The 22,112-nt window shown below is 43.5% G+C and overlaps 1 protein-coding gene across 1 annotated transcript in view; it reads right to left on the bottom strand.

Moving 5' to 3' along the window:
* RIOK1 (RIO kinase 1) overlaps nt 1-19,224 on the bottom strand; it is a 98,817-nt gene extending 79,593 nt beyond the window's left edge. The window contains exons 1-4 of the mRNA XM_085895742.1: nt 19,185-19,224; nt 18,784-18,885; nt 16,061-16,274; nt 1,370-1,451 (exon numbers count right to left, since the gene is read on the bottom strand). Coding sequence (XP_085751868.1) covers nt 1,370-1,451; nt 16,061-16,274; nt 18,784-18,854 — 367 coding nt within the window. The 5' untranslated portion in view covers nt 18,855-18,885; nt 19,185-19,224. The remainder of the gene's footprint in view (nt 1-1,369; nt 1,452-16,060; nt 16,275-18,783; nt 18,886-19,184) is intronic.
* Nucleotides 19,225-22,112: the final 2,888 nt, after the last annotated feature.

Below are 22,112 nucleotides of genomic sequence, written 5' to 3'. Positions count from 1 at the left end.
CCCAAATGCAATACCCTCTCCTTCGGCGAGGATTATAAGAATGATTCCAATGACACCCTCAGTTAAAAATGTCAAACTTATACAATGCGAAGTGAGCAAGTCCAAAAGCTTCCGAAAGAAATCATTTAATTTTAATTAGCCCGTCCACCGCTGTTTTGCAGGCGCACGTGTGTGTGTGCGTGTGTGTGTGTGTGTGTGTGTGTGTGTGTGTGTGTGTGTGTGTGTGTGTGTGTGTGCAATAATTAGTTCAAAAACACAAATTAACAAGAAGGGCACTCGGTAGAGCTGAATCAATGGTAACGAATCACTTAAGAAATTCAAGTAGCTGGATCCGGATGTGGATCTTCTCCAAAATCTAATCAGTTCGTCCGTGTCACACACACACACACACACACACACACACACACACACACACACACACACACACACACACACACACACACACACACACAACCTGCCCACAAAATTTCATCAGAATTCATCCACAACTTTTTGAGATATCCTGCACACAAAAACACAAACACAGACAGACAGACGTGAAAGCATAATTGCCTTCTCCCTTCGATGGCAGAGGTAATAATTGGGTCAAAATGTCAAAGGGCAAAGTCACAGTAAATACAAATAGGCCTCATTAGCCCATCCACTGCACAGCGAAGATGGATGGGTTTTACAATTGCATCCAAGTTTCATTATTTTCTATTTGAGCTTTTGTCATCAATTCATTCAATAAACCTTTAGCATGAGATGAAAGAGAACACTAATTAATAAATTTTACAATTTTTTTTAATAAGCTGTTCTTTTCATCAAGTTTAGTTTGAGTACAAAGTGGACATGTAAGGGCTTTGCATTTTGAGATGCTTTCTCGTTGAATTTGCATCAATACTTTGGAATCAAATATTTTTACATTAAAACATGAACAACGAGTAATGAAAAACTGAAAGGAATGTTGCATGCGCCTCACATCTTGGGGAATGCGATGCCAGTCTTCAGCTAATTCGGTTCCAAAGTTTACATTTTACCGATCAGATGTAATTGCATCATCATGTGCAAATGAGGCACAGTATTCATTATATGCAAAATAACTGAAAAAGACATTAATTACGATTAGTTTGCCAAGCCTGATGTTGGCCCGAATGGTTAAGGTGGGTTTGAGCCCCTGTCATATTGTTAAATAACACCAGGTGGGTTGACTCAGCCTGTCATCCTTCCGAGGACAGCAAAATGAGTACCAGCTTACTGGAAACGGGGAATTTCATTAGCGGCATAGCCATGCTTCCACCAATGATGCAACCAGCAGTCATAGGCTGCATATGAATATTATTAGTCTGCCATGCAACATGGCAGAATAATGATCACAGGTCACACTTACCAAGGCAAATTTTGTTCTCATATTTCTGCCAGGCCTTTGCTGGAGGAACAGACAGTTTACTTGAACACACCTGCTGGTTGGCCTGAAAAGAAAGTTCAAAAGAAAAAAAACAACGAAACAATAAAACAAACAAAAGAATGTGCAATAAATTACATTTCAAACACAAAGTTAAAGAACCATCTTTTTGAAAGTCAGATATCATGCCATATAAAATTTGGCGTACGTGCATGCGTGACTTGTATGCATTCCAGACCCCGAACTTGAACAAATTAGAGGGGTAGAGTTTCCGTGCCCCTCGCAGAGTGAGCCCTGCCCCTTTAAAAATGCCTCTCGATGCGAAGGATAGCAATCACTTTCGTCTCACATGCAAAAGTCACCTTCAGTATTTCCCACGATTCAAGGGGATTTGATTGCAAAATTATTTACCATTCTCTTTAAAAAGTGTCATTAATTAATTATATATATATATATATATATATATATATATATATATATATATATATATATATATATATATATATATATATATAAAAATATATAAAAATATATAACATTCAACATGAAGCCATGTCTGCCCTACTTTCCCTGCTGATCCACAGAACTGGGAATGTGTTGTTGTGGATCCGGGGGTGGGGGTTTTGCACCCGACTCTTGATAGCGAAACGTTAGATTCGGCGCCACCGTCACCACCGCCGTCTCCAGGGTTATAATGCCGGCTGGCTCGGCATAGGCCTCGGGTCACGCGTCTTCAATCGCGATACCAACGTACCCCTGGACCTTACCAGTTGGGGAAATAGACCCTGGTTACAGACTGGTTTTGTCAGATGCCAAGCGTTTTCTGCCAGTCTGTAACCATTTTGGTTTATTATACCAATCAAACAGATCGTTCCTCGACGAGACACAAATTAATCCATAGCGGCAACTTCATATGAATCAGCCAGATTTATTGGGGAACATCAGGGAACACAACACTAGCAAAATAGTCATGACAATGTTTTAATTAATCTATAACCCGTTCTTAACTAGGGAGATACGGATTATGGGTTTTGACGGGGTCCCTACCAAGATAAGCCTTAAACGACATGCAGACAAGACATAGACAGCATGCAGACAAGACATAGACAGCATGCAGACAAGACAGAGTACTTGGTGATGTTTCATCGACGAGAGGAAAGTGTCAAAAGCACGAATGTCGCTCATAACAAGCCGATGTCCACGGATTCGTGCCCCAAGCTCGAGCACGCCGCATGGCAAAATGGCCCTAGTATTCCTTTGTCGCACCGCATGCGGCCACCGCGCGCTTTGACCCCGCGTAAGGTCAACGGCACAAGACAGTCAGATCGACGATGGGTTTCAGCTGGTTGTTCACAAGGTCCAGCATACAAGTCCAGGCCTGGCCTGTTCACCAGATAAGGCCAAATTGAGGTGCCGGGCTCCGGCAGGCTGGGTCCATGGGATTCCAAGACGGCGTCGAGCCGTGAGGTGAGTAGGGACAGTCAGAGGCTCCGTCGTTTCTCTCTTGCCTTCAAGGTGCACGCTCGCATCGAACCCCGACTGCTCAAACAGCAGATCGCGCCTCGACACCCATCGTTTCTCTCTTGCCTTCCCGGTGCACGCTCGCCTCGAAGCCCACCAGCCAACTCCGTCCTCTCAGTTTTTTTTAACCACCTTTTTCTTTTCAGGGCACGCCCCTTTTTGAAGCCGACAAACTCCTCCCCTTAGTTTCACTTCCTCTTTTTGGCCACTCCCTCTCTCAGCACTGGGCGGAGTCTCGCCCGGAGAAAGGAAGGAAGAAGAAGGATCTCTCGATCCACCACCACTGCACAAACAAATAACAGCCTGTGAAACCTCCCAACACACATGCAACATTAAATTACCGAACAACCTGGCTAAACATGCATTTAATGGGGGATCTGGGCTAATCCTATATTTAGTAGCATACGAAGGGCCATTTCCGTAACAGTATTATCCAGGCTCCACCCCTCTCCCCCAGAGTGGAGTGAATTTGTTTTAACACAAATTCCATGATTTATCAGCATTTTTTGATTCAGATCCTGACCAAAAGTAAGAGCACACTTCTCCATGCATCCAGGAATATCTCTGCAAAATTCGAAGTGAATCCGTGAAGAATTTCTTGAGAAATAATGTGCTAAAAATGGGCAGAAACCAAAATTGGAATAGTAACAAAGAAACCGCACAATTACAAGGGCGAGTCAAAAAATATCCGCAATATATTTTGATTTCAATAATAAAACTACAATTGAGCATGTACAAGAGCATCATTTTTCCACATAGACCCTCCACTTTTCAACACACTTAGTCCATCGGTTCACAAGCTTCTGTATGCCCTCAGAAAAAAATGTTTTTGGCTGAATGACGAGCCACACATGCACTGCTTCTTTTACTTGTTGGTCAATGGCAAAGTGGCAGGCTCTTAAAGTGTCTTTGAGTGGACCAAACGGGTATTGTCATGCAACAATGCAACACCTTTTGACAGTAGCCCTCAACATTTCCATCAAATAGCTTGTTTCAACTGGGCCAGAAGCATTTCACAATAACGGACACTGTTTACCATTCTGGCACTTTCATAGTGTTCCAAAATTTGGCCTTGTGAGTCCCAGAAAAGTGTGATGACTTTTCTGACCAAAGGTTGACTTTTGAAATTCTTTTTGACTGGTGATATCAGATGTTTCCTCTCCATACTCTGGCTCAGAATGGTGGATCCACGTCTTGTCTCCAATGATAATGAGTCTCAAAAAAGCATTCCCTTCATGAGGAAAGCGGTTCAAAAGGCTAAGGCAGATTGTCACACAGTTGCACCTGTGCTCTTCTGTGCGTTATTTTGGAACCCATCTTGCAGAAACTTTATGAAAGCAAAGTCGGTTGTTGATGACTTCACGTGCAGATCCATGACTGATGTTCATTTGTTGTGCCACTTTGTCAAAAGTGGACCGTCAGTTATCCAGAATCATGGCATGGACTCATTCAATGTTTTCTTCTGTTGTAGATGTGGATGGGCGTCCAAAAGGTTCACCATCAGTGACACTTGTGCAACGGTTTTTGAATAAGGCAATCCAATCATACACACTTCACTGCGGTAAAGCACTGTTCCTATATTGTGCTGAAAGTCTGTGATGGATTTCTGCCCCTGGTACACCTTCAGCAGACAAAACTTGTATCACTGCATGCTGCTCCTCTTTGGTGCAAACGGGCAGTGAAGCGGTCATGTTAACTCCCTTACGACACAACTACTGACTGTTGAAGGTTGAAACTGCTTCACAATGTCACAGACAGGTCGTGCTTGTACCTGCAAGTACAATTAGCAATGCAGTCAACACAACACAGTTTTTAATAAATCATTGCAGATACTTTTCAACTAAACCTCATACAATAATAAAAACTTCCAAAAAACTTTCATAAATTGCTTATTACATTTATGGTAAAATAGAACAGATGTTCAAGATACGATTTATTCGACCTGATTAACCTCAAGGTAAGAGTTGTATTCCATGAACGCTTCATTTCGTCCATTGAACGACTTGTTTTCGTGAGACGTTCTCTCAAATATGTGGAAGGTCTCACGAGAACAAGTCATTAGTGTGAATGAAATACCCACCTTTTGGAACGTTCGTGCAATATTCGCCTTGTGGAATGAATAGCTGAAAGATGCCTTCATCACACAAACTAAAAAGAGAGCAGAAGAAACTGCAGAATTTTTTTTAAGAGGAATCGTCACTTGGATTAAATGTTTTCAGTGCAAGTTTGACAGTGGAGGCCTTGTTTTCATATCTTAGATGGTGCTGATCTGCCAATCCTATTTTGGCGATGTCAAAGTTAGGTTCAGGTTCAGCTTTGGAGACTCATCTGAAATCAATACAAGTAGAAATACTTTCAAAGTACACCACCCCCATGTCAAATAAATAAATAACATCCTCCAGTGCGCAACAATGCCAGGGTGCCTTCATCGCCCGACGATGCTGCTGTGCAGCACATGGGGCGGTGTCCAATAACCACGAACAGTCTTTAAAGATATGTTTGACGATATATTGGCTATTTGAGAGATGGGGAAGATATATTGGCTGGTTCGTTTTAAAGATATATCAGTGGTTCATTTTTTTTTTTCCTGTTAAGCACCACTGCCCACAATAAAAATAATAATTTTGGCGAAATGTCGGTCTCCGTGATTTGCAGCATGTGTCCAGTTCAAGGTTGAACTGATGCACATGGTGTAAACAAAGAGGTGAAAATGCCATTCGCTGTTTGTCAAATCTGTACCCTTTTCACCACACTAGCACTCTGCCCATTTTTGCTTTACGCAAGGGTCTGCACTCCTTAGCACTGTATGGAAGGAGTTGAATTTTGGTAGTTGTTCTTGTACCCAAAGGTGTTAAAATTATAATCGTGGGGATTTGGGAAACGGGGGGGGGGGGGGTAGGGATGGGGAGATGACCCAAATTCGCTATGAAAATGTGCATCATGAAGTGCTTGCTGTTCCTGGTGGGAGAGTGTACTACAAGTACTGGCGGTTTACAGTATTCTCATCGTATCTCTGTATGAAAACCTTACAGAATCTAAAACTACTTGGCCAATTTACATACGTGCTCTGTATCTATGTATTTTATGCACTCCTAAACTGCTGGACGAAATAGGTTGGTAAGTGAGGTTTGTACTCTGGGTGTACATGTGAACAATATACGAGGTTGGGAGAACCACCTCCAACCTAGGTTTTTACATTTACGTTAAAGTGGGGAATTATCCTAAGTGGGTGAATTATCATACTTGCCAATGCAATTGTGCACCACTGGACAAAATAATTTGAAAACTAGATGTTATCGCAAAAAAAAAATAAAAAAAATAAAAAAAAGTTGTACAAATTTTATCCCTGGAAGTTGTACAAATTGTTCTAAAATACACCAATTCTCTGTGTTGCAGTATTGTCGCGTCAGAGGCTTGCAAATGTGATATGCCTCAGCGCTGGTATATTTGATCCCATGATAGCCGAAAGATGGTAAGCTAAAATTGCTTTCAAATACGAATTAACTGCACCCAGAGTCACCTTGCAATTCCCCAAGATTATTCCCAATTGAGCAAAATTTGGCGGCAACATGCACGGGAGGTAGAAGGATGGGAAAACGGCTCTGACCTATATATGGGTTTAATTACAAGGAGTATGGGGAGAAAGGTGGATGGGAAGTGGAGAATGGACAAACCAAGCGCTTCAACAGACACGATCACAGATAAGGGAACATGCAGCTTATGTACAAAGATGAAGAAATAAACAATCCTAAACCACTATGGCACACATCTCACACCACACTCTCACTGACAAAGGGGAAGCAGGTGAGAGTTTTCCAATGGTATGATGGCTGTCAGTTGAACAGGAGCAAGGTTGGCGGGGTGAAGACGTTGGCGTGGGAGTCGTGTTCTGGGTTCGTGCATGCAGCACGAAGACGCTCCCCTTTTCCTCCTTAATCCACGGCAGAGGTGAACAGAGCAAGCACAAGAAGCAAGAGCTAGATGAAGTAAGAGAGGAGAGATGTTTTCCTTTCAAATTCCAAGGTCTAACTCCAACACTCGGTAGTTTTTTTTTTATTCCCCCCACCCCCCGCCACAGGTCCCACCCTTCTGCACAGTGGGGCTTCTGGCCTGCCCTCAGTACACGACGAGCCACCATTGGCTGCCGCTTCTGGTGGGCAGCGCCAAGTGCTACGACTCGACAGCATACTTTACCGCCGTGGCTTGGGGTGCGCCAGCCAAAGAGTTCATGATAATCCCTTTAAAGTGCTAACTGCATCCATTGTGCCTTTTTGTGGCCGCAAGTCCTCAACTGGCCCTGCCCTCAGAGGTTTTTGTTTTTTGTAAACACGAACAATGTCATCCCAAGCTATACTATCTATACACTGCATAATCAGCATCATGTTAAACAAGACAACTTACTCTGACAGTTTCTCTGTTTGCAAGAGTAAATCTATACCAAGTGAAACACAGGCCACACCTAATCGTACTACATTCCAACTATGGATCCCCCTCCCCCACCTTCGACGCAACAATACTGAATAATGAAAACTACAGTCATCATAGATGGGTGGAGGGGTGGGGGAAGGATGCGTTGAAACACACGAGTCTGTTTATTTGTTTGTGAGGCGAACCGAGTCGAAACTCAGTAGTTGTAGTCAGGGTGCATAAGGGAACATTCTACTAAGTTGGGATGGCAACCTCCAACTTAAAGTCCCCCCCCCTCTTGCTGCCCCCATAGGGAATGGGTGTTCTTAGTATTATGAAACAAGTCAATCCATTTGAAATCAACCAATTTCAAGGAAGCTTCCCACCTATCCTCCAATTTTTTTTTTTTTTTTTTTATAAACTGTTACCTTCCGTCTTTTATAGACAAAATCCCACCGTTTAGTAACCAACCCAACATATTGTCTAAAGTGAGGTGGAGTAGGGCCTAAGGCGATGAAGAACACATATTTCAGCACCTTGCATCCATTGGGAAAAGGCTAAATGGAATGCTTATTATCCCCCACCAACCAATGAAGTTGGCGGGAGATATAGAAATGGGTTCCGTCCGTCCGTCACATTTCGTTTCCGGAGCTTAACTACAAATCCCCTCAAGATATATTTGTGAAATTTGGTACACATATCAAGCAAGTGGTGAACTGGTGCCTTTTGATATTTTCTAATTGATAGGTCACATGGTTTGGCAGCCATGTTGGATTCAAGAAAAATATTAAATAATGTTTTCTCTGGAATCACAAAACCTAATGAAGTGAAGATTTGCAACGATCATCTTCCATCATGTCTGCATACATAGTAAAAATTATGACGTCACAAGTCACATGGTTTGGCGGCCATCTTGGATAGAAAAACACCTCATCCGATTAACACGAAACTTCACACGTATTCCACTGGAGGATTGGAGGCAGAATGTAAATTTATGATGTCATATGTTACATGGTTCGTCAGCCATCTTGGATTGAAAATTAATAAATTTTTTTAATTTTCCTCTCCAGAATGGCTGGACAGATTGAGGCAAAATTTCACATACACTTTCCCCAAGACATCCTTTCAGAAGTTTGGTAATTTCCAATTGATAGGTCACCTGGTTTGGTGGCCATATTGAATTTACCCTAAAACCTTCAAACATCTTCTTCTCCAGAACGGCTGGTCAGATCAAGGGGAAATTTCACATACTTATTGCACACGCTTGGGGAATACAAGTTTGTTAATCCTCATTTACTATGGCGGGGGATATCTAAGACTTTGTCTTCAACGGATGCCAGTTACTATAATTTTGCAGCAACTGAAGCTTCAGATCTATACGAGATACCCGCAGAAAATTTGCTGAGCAACTCGACAATAATTTTGTATCCATCGCAAACCAAAAGGATTTACCAATATTATAATGGTATATACAATATATTTTATATATATATATATATATATATATATATATATATATATATATATAGTTGTGGGCCGGGGTCAGTAGCGAGAACGACCACTAGGTGGGGAAAGCTTGCGTCGTCTCCCACCAGACTCCCTGGAATTGTAGGCCGTCGCTCGGATAACTCCGTGAGCCGGCGGGTCGTCTAACCGACCGTGGACGCCAATATCTCAACCGCGTAGCGTAGGGTGTATTTGTCTATAACCAATTTACCTAATTAACTACGAGTTTTCGACTACCGGGGAAACCACGCCCTCGGCACGTCTTGCTCGAACCGGGTCACTCTACCGACTGTGGTAGAGTTCCAACTACCGACTACCAACTCCAGGTTGGGTGTAGCCGAGTGGAAACTGCCAAAGCCGTGCCGGCTGGAATGAACGGGTTATCGGGGATAAAACTCCATCTAAACTCAGATCCGAACCATGCTGGACCAATTCAAGAAGGGACAGAAACGGACTGGGAACATTTCTAACAAGTTTTATTTACAGTAAATGAAGACACAAAGCAAGACTTAACACGAATATGCAAGTATTTCCAATGATCCATAAAACATTTATTCAGTTCTACTAAAAGACGGGCCCACATGCAGACACACACAAAATGAAAAGAAACCCAGAGTCCTTTATTGGACCCTCGCAGCCGTGGAGAGAGCCAAGCTGGGGGCCAGAGTTTGGTGGTGTACCTGAGCATCGGAGGAAGGGCGTGCTCCGTGATGCGGCACCTGACAATGGTCGCTGGTTTGGTCCCCAGTCGCACGTGTGGGACTCAAGGTTCGTGGTGGAGCTCGGGTGGTGAATGGCCAGGGTCCACGGAGGGGGGTCGGGGTCGCTTTTCCCTTCCTCGTCGAGGGCCAGCAGAGACACGTTCGCCGCCTCGACGCCCACCAAAAACTTTTCAAAAGAACGTTTAAAAGACTCTCCAAGACCCCAAAAAGACTCTCCAAGACCTCAAAAAGAATACCTGTCTCAGAGAGTGCTTGGGAATTTATTGACCTCCCTCGGCAGGGAGGGCCTTGGTGAACAAACCTCGCTGTCCACCTCTGATTGGACAGGTCCTACGGCCCACCTTTCTGGGTCGGGGCCTTGGCCCCTGTCGGGGAACCCCAGCCAGTCTTCCACATGGGTTCATACTTGACGAGTAACAGTATCAATGTTGCACAGGCCGTCGTGCAAGAGGTACAACGTTTGTGGAAGGAATGTTGATGGAAGCGGCAAGGAACGGCTGCAAGACCCTGCCTTGGCAAGTCAGAGTGCTTGTAGACAGCGGGTTGATCGTGATGGGGAATGGAATGGTTGTTTGGGACATCTGTATGATGAATGCAAATGGTTTCCAGATCAGTAACAATATATATATATATGTATATATATATATATATATATATATATATATATATATATATATATATATATATATATATATATATATATATATATATATATATATATATATATATATATATATATATATATATATATATGTATATATATATATATATATATATATATATATATATATATATATATATATATACACACACATATTGTTACGAATTTGGGAATTTGATTGCTCACAACATTCAGGTTTAAGTCAGGAATGCGCGATAAGTGCATGTTCCCTAGATAGTTCACCTTCCATTGTTTAATGGGCAGAAATCAATCAGATGCACTGTGATTTAATTTAATAGTAAGTGAGCGATCACAACACAAAGGAAGACGCCCCTCCCCCACTTCTGCGAAGAGGAAGAAGAGCCCTCCTGTCCTGAATCAGGGGATGTAAACAACTCCCTCCCACCCGTGGTTGAGCGGGGGGGTGGAGCACGAGGGCATGAGTCACGCTGGGAGCGGGGGAGGGGGCGGAGGAGGATAAGGAAGAGATGCTCTGCTGGTTGTTGAGTAGGCCTTTGGGTTCTGCTTGGCTTGGGTTCGGGAGGAGGCTTTTTGAAGGCTTTCTGCTTTGGCTTGGCTTTTAGTAAGCTTTTTGCTTCGGTTGGCTTTTAGCAGGCCTTCGGGTCCTGCTTGGCGAGGGTTGAGGCTTTTTTGCTTCGGCTTAGCTTTTAGCAGGCCTATGGGTTCTGCTTGGCGAGGGTTGAGACTTTTGGTTCAGTGAGCTTCGGTTCTGCTTGGCGAGGTGGAGGCATTTTGGAGAGCTTTTTGCTTTGGCTTGGCTTTTCAGCAGACTTTCGGATTCTGCTCGGCTCGGAGTTCTTGGTTCGTGTTGAGAGAGGCTTTGTTCATCGGAAGAGAGTTGAGCTGGTTGCTCAGCTCGGAGTTCTTGCTTCGTGTTGTTAGAGGCTTTGTTCATCTGAAGAGAATTGAGCTGGTTGCTCGGCTGGCTCTTTTTGGTTAATGGTGCTCTTTGTTCTCCGCTTGGTTCCCGGCTTGGTGCGACTCATCGGCCTCATATTGGAGGTAGTTCTTCGAGATAGCGACGCATCGACGGGAAGGATCAGCGCCTCGTCTCACCAGCACGTGTTCGGAAGCGCGAGAGGATGCGCTGGAGCTCGGGAAGGATCGCGGCTCACGGCGATTGGATCCAGCTCGCTCTCGCTGGAGCCCGGGTCCGAACAGCTTGAAGACCACACGAGGTGGAGAGGTTTGAGATAGGTTCTGGGTTTCAGCTCATCTGTCCCTCCGAGCTGGAGTCCGTTATTAAAGACATCAGCCACCATTTCGTGTGTGTGTGTGTGTGTGTGTGTGTGTGTGTGTGTGTGTGTGTGCGTGCGTGCGTGCGTGCGTGCGTGCGTGCGTGCGTGCGTGCGTGCGTGCGTGTGTGTGTGTGTGTGTGTGTGTGTGTGTCCGTGGGCCCGTCTAATAAGTAGGAAACTGTTAAGTGCTTTGTGTGCTGTAAATTATTGCATTGCATTTCGTATAGTCGGTTTTTTTTGTTTGTTTTTTTTGTAAAACCCTCTGAGGTTTTTATTAATAGAAAAAAAATGGATAAAATATTTGTCCGTATGTTACGTTCCATGGCGGCGTTCCCCTATCCCCATTTTTTATTATTATTTTTATTTTTTAATGTTGAAGGCTCCAGTCACAGACAAAATAGTCTTCATCAAGGTCAGGCCTTAAATAAAGAGAAATAAAAGAGAGAGAATGTAAAGTGACGAGTGAAAATGAGTGAGTAAGAAAAGTGAATGATGTTTGTTTGCAAGAAAGATTAAAGCTTGCCCAGTAGTTGTAGTTTGAGAGAGACAGAAAACAAGACCAGCAATCCTGACACGGAGAGTGCAAGATTGCCCCGGGCACCACTTTAACACTCCTAAGTCAGAACGGTAGTACTACCCTGAGCAGTTGTCTACAGCCTACTACCTAAAAAAAAAAAAAAGTAACCGGATGGGTGTTTTTTTAGGAGACACCATCTTACTGGATGGCCGTTGGCTCCCTAAAGAAGCTCATCCGCCCTTTAGCAGGTATTGTTTTTAGTCCTGCAGGGTGTCACAGTCACCCTCCCCTCTGGCGAGCCAGTGAGGGTAGTCGGTTTAGTCGCAGACTACCCGACCATGCGGCAGGTAGCACTGGATTACATGTTACCAGTGGCAGTCAAAAAACCTGATTGACCTGACTAAATCTGTCGAACAGGGTCGTAAGCCTGCGCAACAGTTTTGCTGAACGCACCATTTTCCAGGAAGCCAACTGTTGCATTGGACGAAGGTTTACTGAACAATATTTAGATACAATTTGGGCCCTCTCCCCACCATGAATCCACCAGATTTTGAATACTTCTACCACCTAAAACATGACCGTGCACCCCGTAAGTAAAGTATGACCACAAGTTTTCAACTCATTACATCACGCGGTTCAGGGATACGTAGAAGTAAAACAAAAATACAGACAGACACTTCTCAAATTATAGGACTTGATTTGCTCGAAACACCAGCTCCCAACTGAAGCATAATACCCCCTCCCTCTGGCACGAGTCGATAAATCATTTGCACTATGCCACGTCAACAGGGTAGTTTGAAAGTCGCTTTACCCCCTGCTAAATCTCTCGCATCTCCCTCCCTGCCTCCCAAGCTTATGAGCATATGTTGAGCTTGTGAAGATATATCAAGAAATTTGCTGGTAGCACAACTTGTTACTGTGGGAATATCTGAAAGTGTCTGGTTTCAATAAGACAGTGCATTCGTGCACTTTGCGTTTCATGTTCGGGACTTTCAAGGAAACATTCCCTCAATGATCAAAAACATCACCAGCTCCTCTAATGTAGCAACGACCTAGTCCAGATCTCACAGCTCCAGACAACTTTCTGTGGGGCTTCATAAAGGAGAAAGTGTCGACAAACCGGTACAGGACAATTGAAGAATTGTGCACTGCAGTCATGGGAATTTCCGCGTGGGTGACTCCACAAATGCTACACAAGATGTCGATGAAGACTTGGCGACTAATTCAGTGGTGCAAGGAGAATGATAGAGTTCATACAAATACAATGACCGAGTCATTATTGTTGTAAGTGCTGCACAATAAAACCTGTATATTCAGAGTTGAAGAACGAATGCTTTACTGAGGGGGGGGGTGGTGGTAGGAAGGGGTGGGGAGGTAAAGTGTCTTTCAGGCCACCTTGTGCAATGCAAAATTGCAAGCAATTTCCACAGCTGACGTCCAATACCCCCTCCCACCACCACTGCATTGTGCTATAGGGTGCACATTTACATAGAATATATCTGTCATCGCCCCTCCTGAACCTGCGTGACTCCTAATTTTTTTTGAAATGCCCAATACCATCAGGCACACTCCAAGTTCAACCAATAAATTTCACTCATTCCGTCCAGAGGCTTAGCAGTCCACACAAGTCAAAAATAAACAAACAAACAAATCAAATAAACCAATGTCACCCGCAGGGTGACCCGTATCTTGCCAAAAGGTGACCACGTGTGACTTCTTTAAGGTCACACTGAGGTGAACAGAGCTGCAATCCATCAGGAGCGACTCCTTGAGGAATATCTGCCTACGAGAGATTCCGATGAGAATCGTTCTACAGAGTAACCATGAAAAATATGCTTTTGCCTCATAACGTCACAATGTCTCAAGCTTGACATATCTAGAAAGCACTCATCGAGGTGTTCAATTTGAGGTACTACATGATATGGTTCCTAAAACTTGAAAATTTGACCTTGGGGTCAAATATGTTTGACCTTAGGCGCTAACCATGAAGGTCAAGGCCAATCGCCACCAAAAATTAATCAGCTGAGTGCCAGATCATGAACTATATTCCCATGAAGTTTGAAGACGATCCGATCAACTTTACTCAAAAAATAAGGGTTTCGTCGACTCCCCTGATTTGCGACAAAGTGACCTTGACCTTTGACCTTGACCTTCAAAATTTTATGCGCTGAAAGGGACCTCTATAGGCCTCTGATATGCGAAGTTACAAAAATTTCCAATGATAACTATGCTCTGCAGAGTGATTTATACGTGATTACAGACCAAAAAATAAAAAAATAATAATAAAAAAAATAAAAAACATAGGAAGGTCAAGGCCAATCGCCACCAAAAATTAATCAGCTGAGCGCCAGACCAGGAACTATATTCCCATGAAGTTTGAAGACGACCCGATCAAAATTACTCAAAAAATAAGGGTTTCGTCGACTCCCCTGATTTGCGACAAAGTGACCTTGACCTTTGACCTTGACCTTCAAAATTTTGTGCACTGAAAGGGACCTCGATAGGCCTCTGATATGCGAAGTCACAAAAATTTCCAATGATAACTGTGCTCTGCAGAATTTTTTATACGTGATTACAGACAAACAAAAAAAACACACAAGCTGACTAACATATCTTGCAAAACTTCGTTTTGGCAAGATAAAAATACCAAACATATTTTGCTATACAAGTTCATAAATGCTTTATGATGGGGGATGACACGAGATGGTCATGAACAGTGGTTTTAAAGCCCTGGAGGGAAGAATAGGACTGAACAGACCGAGGAAGATGATTCCACAGGTGAAAGAAAAAGAGAAAAAAAAAACGAGTGGAGGTGAGCACCGAGGGCAGATTTTTGGAGTTTAACAAGAAGAGGGTTCTGGCAGACTGTGAGACCTGCAGAAACTGGGAGGGGCAGAGCCAAGAGAGGGCAGAGGTTGCAACACCAAAAAGGAGGTGGTATCATGCAGAGAGGCCACCAACCTGCCTGTGATGCAAAAGTAACAGGCCCAGACACTCAGATTCATTGCCAGAGATCTCAATCATTTTTAGGGCCTTGTTTTCTATGGAATCAAGGAGGGAAAGATGTGAGGAAGGAGTGCCAGCCCAAAGGGGAGGGCAGTACTCCATCAAGCAGTGAATGAAGACCTTGTAGCAGATCAACAGCAGACTGGCCAAGGAAAGACCTTGCACCAAGAAGGATGCCAAATCAGCGGCTAGCTTTGGAGGCCATCTGGGAAATATAGTCTGCCCAAGAAAGATTATGGCCGATGATGAGACCCAAAGGTTTGAGTGACTGGACCTCTTCAAGTGGTTAATTTAGGAAGTACATGGGAGGGTTTGCAGATGGTCCTTTTGGAGAGACAAGGTGAGTGTGTGGGATCTGTTGTGGTTGAAAGGCATACTCCAAATGTTGAACCAGCTCATTATTCTATCGAGGTCTGCAGAGAGGGAAGAGGCTGCTGCCTGCATGTCTGAAGGGCAAGAAATGGCATGGCAGAGAGTTGGGTCATCAGCAAAGAGATAGGCAGGATATTCCAGGGATCGATTCCAGCAACAACTAGCAAAAGTTGTCTGACAAGGAAGGATATTCACGAAGAAAGCTAATCAATGGCAAGCTAAACATGCAATTCATCCACTTTCATTTAAACACCTGGGATGAATTTTAGTCAACTGGTTCGCAGTGTGCAGCATGGCATTAGCCAGCAATCAGTGTACCAGAAAAAAAATTAAAAAGTGAATGAGCCACTCCTGGGCCTCAGAGATTGTTCAAGCTAGAGAGACCTCTCCTCACTGTGCGCAGACATGCTCGGCTTCTGGGAAACAAAAATAAATCAAATTTTCCTCAAACATGAGGCAACAACCTCTCAAAGAATAATGCTCAGGTAACAACACCAAACAACAGACAATGGACAACAATAATTAACAGGCTTCTTAATTCTCCTGGATATTACGTTACTCACTTTCCAAGAGGCACCATATTGGACGAAAGAACACTATTTTATCCAGTTATTTTAATCACCACACCAAAAAAATGAAGCATATGACAAGGTTTGAATGATTAACAAAAAGAAGAGAGACAGTGAGCACAAAATACAAACGAACCTTGTTTGTGCAATTGCGTGAAGCATTTACACACTTGGTGAGATTGCCGGCATATCCATCCCAATCCCAAGTCTCATCATCGTAGTCATCATCATCGTCGTCGTCAAAATCGTCATCGCTGTATCCGTTCTTGCAGTATTTATTTTCACTGGAGCAATCTTCTTCTGGAACGTTCGTACTTTCATTCTCAGCCGAAACTTCTTCTTTGGTTGCACTGCCCATTCACACGCAAACCAAAGCAAAAAGCAGTAATGAGAATGGCATTTCTTTTTTCTTCACATGTAGATGTGCAAACAATTCCAAATTAAACAAGTACCAAAAACAAAGGCAAAAGGTGGACACATGTATCATTGAGAAGAGTAGAGAAAATATGATTACGTGTGTGCACATGTGCTGTTGGTTATCGCCGTATGCGGGTTTCAGAAGGTGGAAGGGAGTCCTCGCAGGTTTCGAAGTATCCACCTTTGTGTGTGTGTGCGTGTTGCTATTTTGGTGCCATCTCCACACGTGGATGGGTTTCAGGAGATGGAATGGAGACCTACCAGGTCTCAAAGTATCCACCTCTGTTAGCAGGAGTGTATATAATACATATAATGTGTGTGTGGCGTTGGTTGTCATCTCCATTTACGGGTTTGAGGATATAGGACAAAGTCCTCTCACGACTCAAAGTATCCACCTTCGCTTCGGTAAGCGAACACAGTTCATGGACCAAGCTGTTCAAGGTTGTTGTTCTGAAGGCTCTTTTCAGGATCGTCACTGAACCCCAGACTGCCTCCAATCGTAGTTTGTTTGTGGTAATATTCCCGGGAATCGTTTTCAAAATCTCAGTGAGGTTCTTCTTTATTATTGTTGTTGCTCCAATCATCACTGGTGGTGCAATTTTGACGACCTTCAAGTGTGTGTGTGTGCGTGTGCGTGTGCGTGTGCGTGTGCGTGTGCGTGTGCGTGTGCGTGTGCGTGTGCGTGTGCGTGTGCGTGCGCGTGCGTGTGCGTGTGCGTGTGCGTCACATATGTATAAATCACGATTCAAAAAGCCTTTTTCTGTTTCAAACCCTTCCCAGGTTTCTCTAGAGCTGCAGACATTCACAAGTAACTCATACTGCACATCAGAATCCCAATGCTTCATGCCCTCTTCTCTGCCACCACCCTCTCAGGAGCTGTACCAGGGCTTAACTTGTGGAGCCCAGCCTGGATTTGAATCCCGACCTAGCTATAAACTGCCATCCTGGTGTTTCACAGGCAGGGTGATTAATCAGCATGTGTGCGTGGTGAGGGCGGGAGGGGGGAGTGTGAGAGGTGGTGGGAGAATGGGAAACACTGATTTTCTTCAATTTAACCGATTCATCTATGTGTGTGCGGTGGAGTTGGGTGGGGGAGGGAGGGATGTGGGAGGATAGTAAACCTTGATTTTATTTAATGCCGTAAACAAACTTTGGTACATTACGGGTGATGGAGGTTATGGCCAAGTGTGTTTCATCAAAACCGTGTGTTTGGTTCAAGCGATAATGACTGAAGTGTTACTGACTGACTGACTGAAGTGTTACTGACTGACTGACTGAAGTGTTACTGACTGACTGACTGAAGTGTTACTGACTGACTGACTGAAGTGTTACTGACTGACTGACTGAAGTGTTACTGACTGACTGACTGAAGTGTTACTGACTGACTGACTGAAGTGTTACTGACTGACTGACTGAAGTGTTACTGACTGACTGACTGAAGTGTTACTGACTGACTGACTGAAGTGTTACTGACTGACTGACTGAAGTGTTACTGACTGACTGACTGAAGTGTTACTGACTGACTGACTGAAGTGTTACTGACTGACTGACTGAAGTGTTACTGACTGACTGACTGAAGTGTTACTGACTGACTGACTGAAGTGTTACTGACTGACTGACTGAAGTGTTACTGACTGACTGACTGAAGTGTTACTGACTGACTGACTGAAGTGTTACTGACTGACTGACTGAAGTGTTACTGACTGACTGACTGAAGTGTTACTGACTGACTGACTGAAGTGTTACTGACTGACTGACTGAAGTGTTACTGACTGACTGACTGAAGTGTTACTGACTGACTGACTGAAGTGTTACTGACTGACTGACTGAAGTGTTACTGACTGACTGACTGAAGTGTTACTGACTGACTGACTGAAGTGTTACTGACTGACTGACTGAAGTGTTACTGACTGACTGACTGAAGTGTTACTGACTGACTGACTGAAGTGTTACTGACTGACTGACTGAAGTGTTACTGACTGACTGACTGAAGTGTTACTGACTGACTGACTGAAGTGTTACTGACTGACTGACTTAAGTGTTACTGACTGAAGTGTTACTGACTGACTGACTGAAGTGTTACTGACTGACTGAAGTGTTACTGACTGACTGAAGTGTTACTGACTGACTGAAGTGTTACTGACTGACTGAAGTGTTACTGACTGACTGAAGTGTTACTGACTGACTGAAGTGTTACTGACTGACCGACTGTCACACGGCTACAGACACAAGCTCCCCCGACTAAAGTCAAAGTGAACGAACAATCATTAAGAATGAATACAAGACCAGGTAATTTACATGATAATTTATTGTACTTTTTAAATATGATGAATATACGTGGCCAATGAACACGGAAGAACAAAATATGGAGCCTTAATAAAAAAGAAAAAAAAAAAAGGACCATAAGCTTGTAACTCAAACGTGGTCACTTCAAGTTCTCACCCGTCCAAGTGTGCGTCGTCAAACTGCCCTGAGACGGCCTCCTGGAAGCGAACACGCCGTCTCTCGGCCATGATGTATTTTCAGCCAAACGTAAACGTTTACCTTTTCCGCCAACAAACACGATTCGGACGTCATACTTTTTTATTTTAGTAGCATTTACAAACCATCAAAGACAACGAACGCAACAAGAATAACAATAAAAAAAATAACAACGCAGCATTATAACACAAATTTCCCATAATCCGAAAACACGCACTGTCGCGAATTATACCATCAGGGCCGATACAGAATGCACCAAAACAATTTGAGCACGCGCGCCATCACAGGTTTCTTTGAACTTTATTTTATTTGCTTATACAGTAGCGACTGTTTCTGATCTGACTAAGTCGTTTAAGTCTTACCAGGCAGAGGCAGATCGCAGGGATTGAGATGAATGGGAATCAGCAGCAATAGTTTCCTTTTCACCTTGATGTAAGAAAAAAATTAATAACTTCAATAACAACTTGGATACAGATTACAGTTTCCGTCATGGTTAAGTTCCCCAAACCTTCCACGGGGACATTAACAAGTGTGTTCCATTACCAATCAGCTTGTGGAGCACTCACAAAGTGGATTAAACACTTTAAAGCAAGCACCCCGACAAGATGGTTGATGAGTAACAGCTGGCTTGGCAAACGATAGCAAGCCGATTGATAAAACAAAACATCCCAGGGCCCAGATGATTCTCAACCACTGATCTCTATAATCTATACGAACTGAATAGTGTGCTGTTCAGGAGATTCTGAAGCGACCGGAAGTGGACTGGCGGCCATTTTGTTTTCCCCCAAAAGATTGTCTTTCACGACTGATCTCAACAACAGATCAGTGGTGGCTTTCTCAGAAAACATCAACCTCGAGCATTGCTCCCGACAATTTCATCGATATTTCAGTTTATTTTATCAATTCAATTTTGGTGAAGATTTGAATACGATTAAAAAAATATATATTTTTGAACTGATTCTTCACTATTGAGAGAGAGGGAGAAAGGGCCAAAAAAATGTGTGGCACGATATTTGAAAATTTTCATAGGCCCTATGTGTTCTACTGGATCAAGCATCGTGTGGCTGAGGTATGCGCTCTACTGAGTGCCCTTAGAGCTTGTTCATCAACTAGTTTGTGCATGTATATGTGTGTTGATGTCATCTCAACTTCATCCTTTTTTTTTTTTTTTTTTTTTTTCTCTCTCTCTCTCTCTCTCTCTCTCTCTCTCTCTCTCTCTCTCTCTCTCTCTCTCTCTCTCTCTCTCTCTCTCTCTCTCTCTCTCTCTCTCTCTCTCTCTCTCTCTCTCTCTCTCTCTCTCTCTCTCTCTCTCTCTCTTTTGATTGATGATCGATTAGAAGAATTCACATACAGATCAATGTAAATTGAGAACTGAAAAACAATATTATATAAAAAGGGGAAAACTAAAAAGGATTAATGGATAGAGACATGATTAGCGAGAGAGGAAAAAAAAGATTCAAAGATATACTGCAGGTGAATGCAGATTAAAGTGTGGATAGGTGAAAAACTATATCCATGTAGATAGTGAGAGCAAGAGATCAAGAGAGGGGAGAGAGATTCAATTCAATAATGGTTTTATGAAGAACATGCCTGGCAGCTAATGTCGGAATTACACATGTTTACATTGTCATAAATACAAACAAATAATTACTTAAAATGCAGGTAATTTCAACAATGAGAAATGCAATTCAAGTAAAGTAGTGGCTGAATTGCACATGTTTACATTTTCCGAAAAATACATTCAAATACAAAAAAAAATATTTGCAATGCATGTAATTTTAACAAAACAAATTTGTTTTCATCATGAATTTTTCAATATATTCAAATGTCTGCTGTCAGTATATCAACATGAAAAATTATATTTATATAACTGATATATCTAAATAATCGACAAAGCTTAAGAGATATACTTTCAAGTGAGGAAAAATACAAATGCCAGGTCTTCTGTTGAATTGCAGAAGAGGGGGATGTCATAATCACTGGTGTTTGAGTAAAATGAGCTTTGGGATTTCTTTTCTCATTTTGGGTCCAGTTACAGAGTCTGCCAGTTGCTTCCCCAGATGGAAAACTTTGATTCTGGCGAAGCATGATGGTGCAAGTTTCACAACGGCAGATTGTCATTGCCCGTTGTCTCAAACTGGTGGTTGGGCAATGCACAGAAAAGATTAAGACCTGTGCAGTTGCTCAAAACAGACGTTGCTATTGTTACAGAAATACCAGTCAGGTCAGGTCAGGTATGGGAGCATGAACCAGAGCAGCGCGTTGCTGCGTCCACTTTCTGCCGGTACTCCAAGGGCCTCCGGCTGGCCACCCCCAGGCAGATGCCTGGCCCATCCCCATCTCCTTGAGATGCCAATCAACCTGCTGCAACCACGAGGAACGTAGTCGCCCCATTGGCCTCCTGCACTCACGAGACTCCCTCACTGAGAAAATCTGGTGAGCAGGATCAGCGTCACGAAAACGAGCCACATGTCCATACAGCTGCAGCTGATGCTCACGAACTATGCAGGTAACAAATCTCATTTGAGTCGCTCTCAGCAACCGCTCGTTGGACACAAAGTCCAACCAGTGACAGCCAAGGATTCTCCGAAGATACCTGGTACCAAAGGAATTAAGTCTCCGTCTCAGATCCTTCGTCAGAGTCCAAATCTCACATCCATAGAGCAAGACTGGAAGCACCAAGGACCTGAAGACTCGGACTTTGGTCCTCACGCACAGGTACCTGCATCATCACACCCCATTATACAGTGAATCCATGACTTCCCAGGCCCGACCAAGACATCTATTGACCTCTGACTCACAGCCAGCAGAGACATGAATATCAATGCCAAGGTGAGTGCATCTCTCCATGAACTCAACATCCTCACCACAAACAGGCACAAACAGGAGAGCAGCATCCAAGATGTCACCGAAAGCCTGGATCTTAGTTTTGACCCAGGAAACCCGTAATCCCAGCGGCTCCGACTCCTCATTCAGCACCTCGAGGGCCCCCAAAAGGATATCTAAAGTCTCCACAAAGATGACTGCATCATTTGTGAAATCAAGGTCAGAGATCTTGACATTCCCAAACGATGCACCGCTGCTTGATCTCTCCAACATCCTCCCGAGAATCCAGTCCATACAAGTGCTGAAAAGTCTGGGCGCCAGGACACATCCCTGATGAACTCCAGTAACAGCTGGAAATAAGTCAGAGATGGTACCACCACATCTCACAGCACTCTCAGTACCAGAGTAGAGTTCAGACATCACATCGATCAGTTTTGGTGGTGTCCCACGAAGACCAAGAATCC

Source organism: Eptatretus burgeri, chromosome 9 (assembly GCF_056783735.1).
Source record: "Eptatretus burgeri isolate ZD-2024b chromosome 9, Ebu_testis_v1, whole genome shotgun sequence".
Taxonomy (NCBI): Eukaryota; Metazoa; Chordata; class Myxini; order Myxiniformes; family Myxinidae; genus Eptatretus; species Eptatretus burgeri.
Note: the sequence above shows the minus strand (reverse complement) of the source record. Positions and strands in the feature narration are given on the sequence as shown.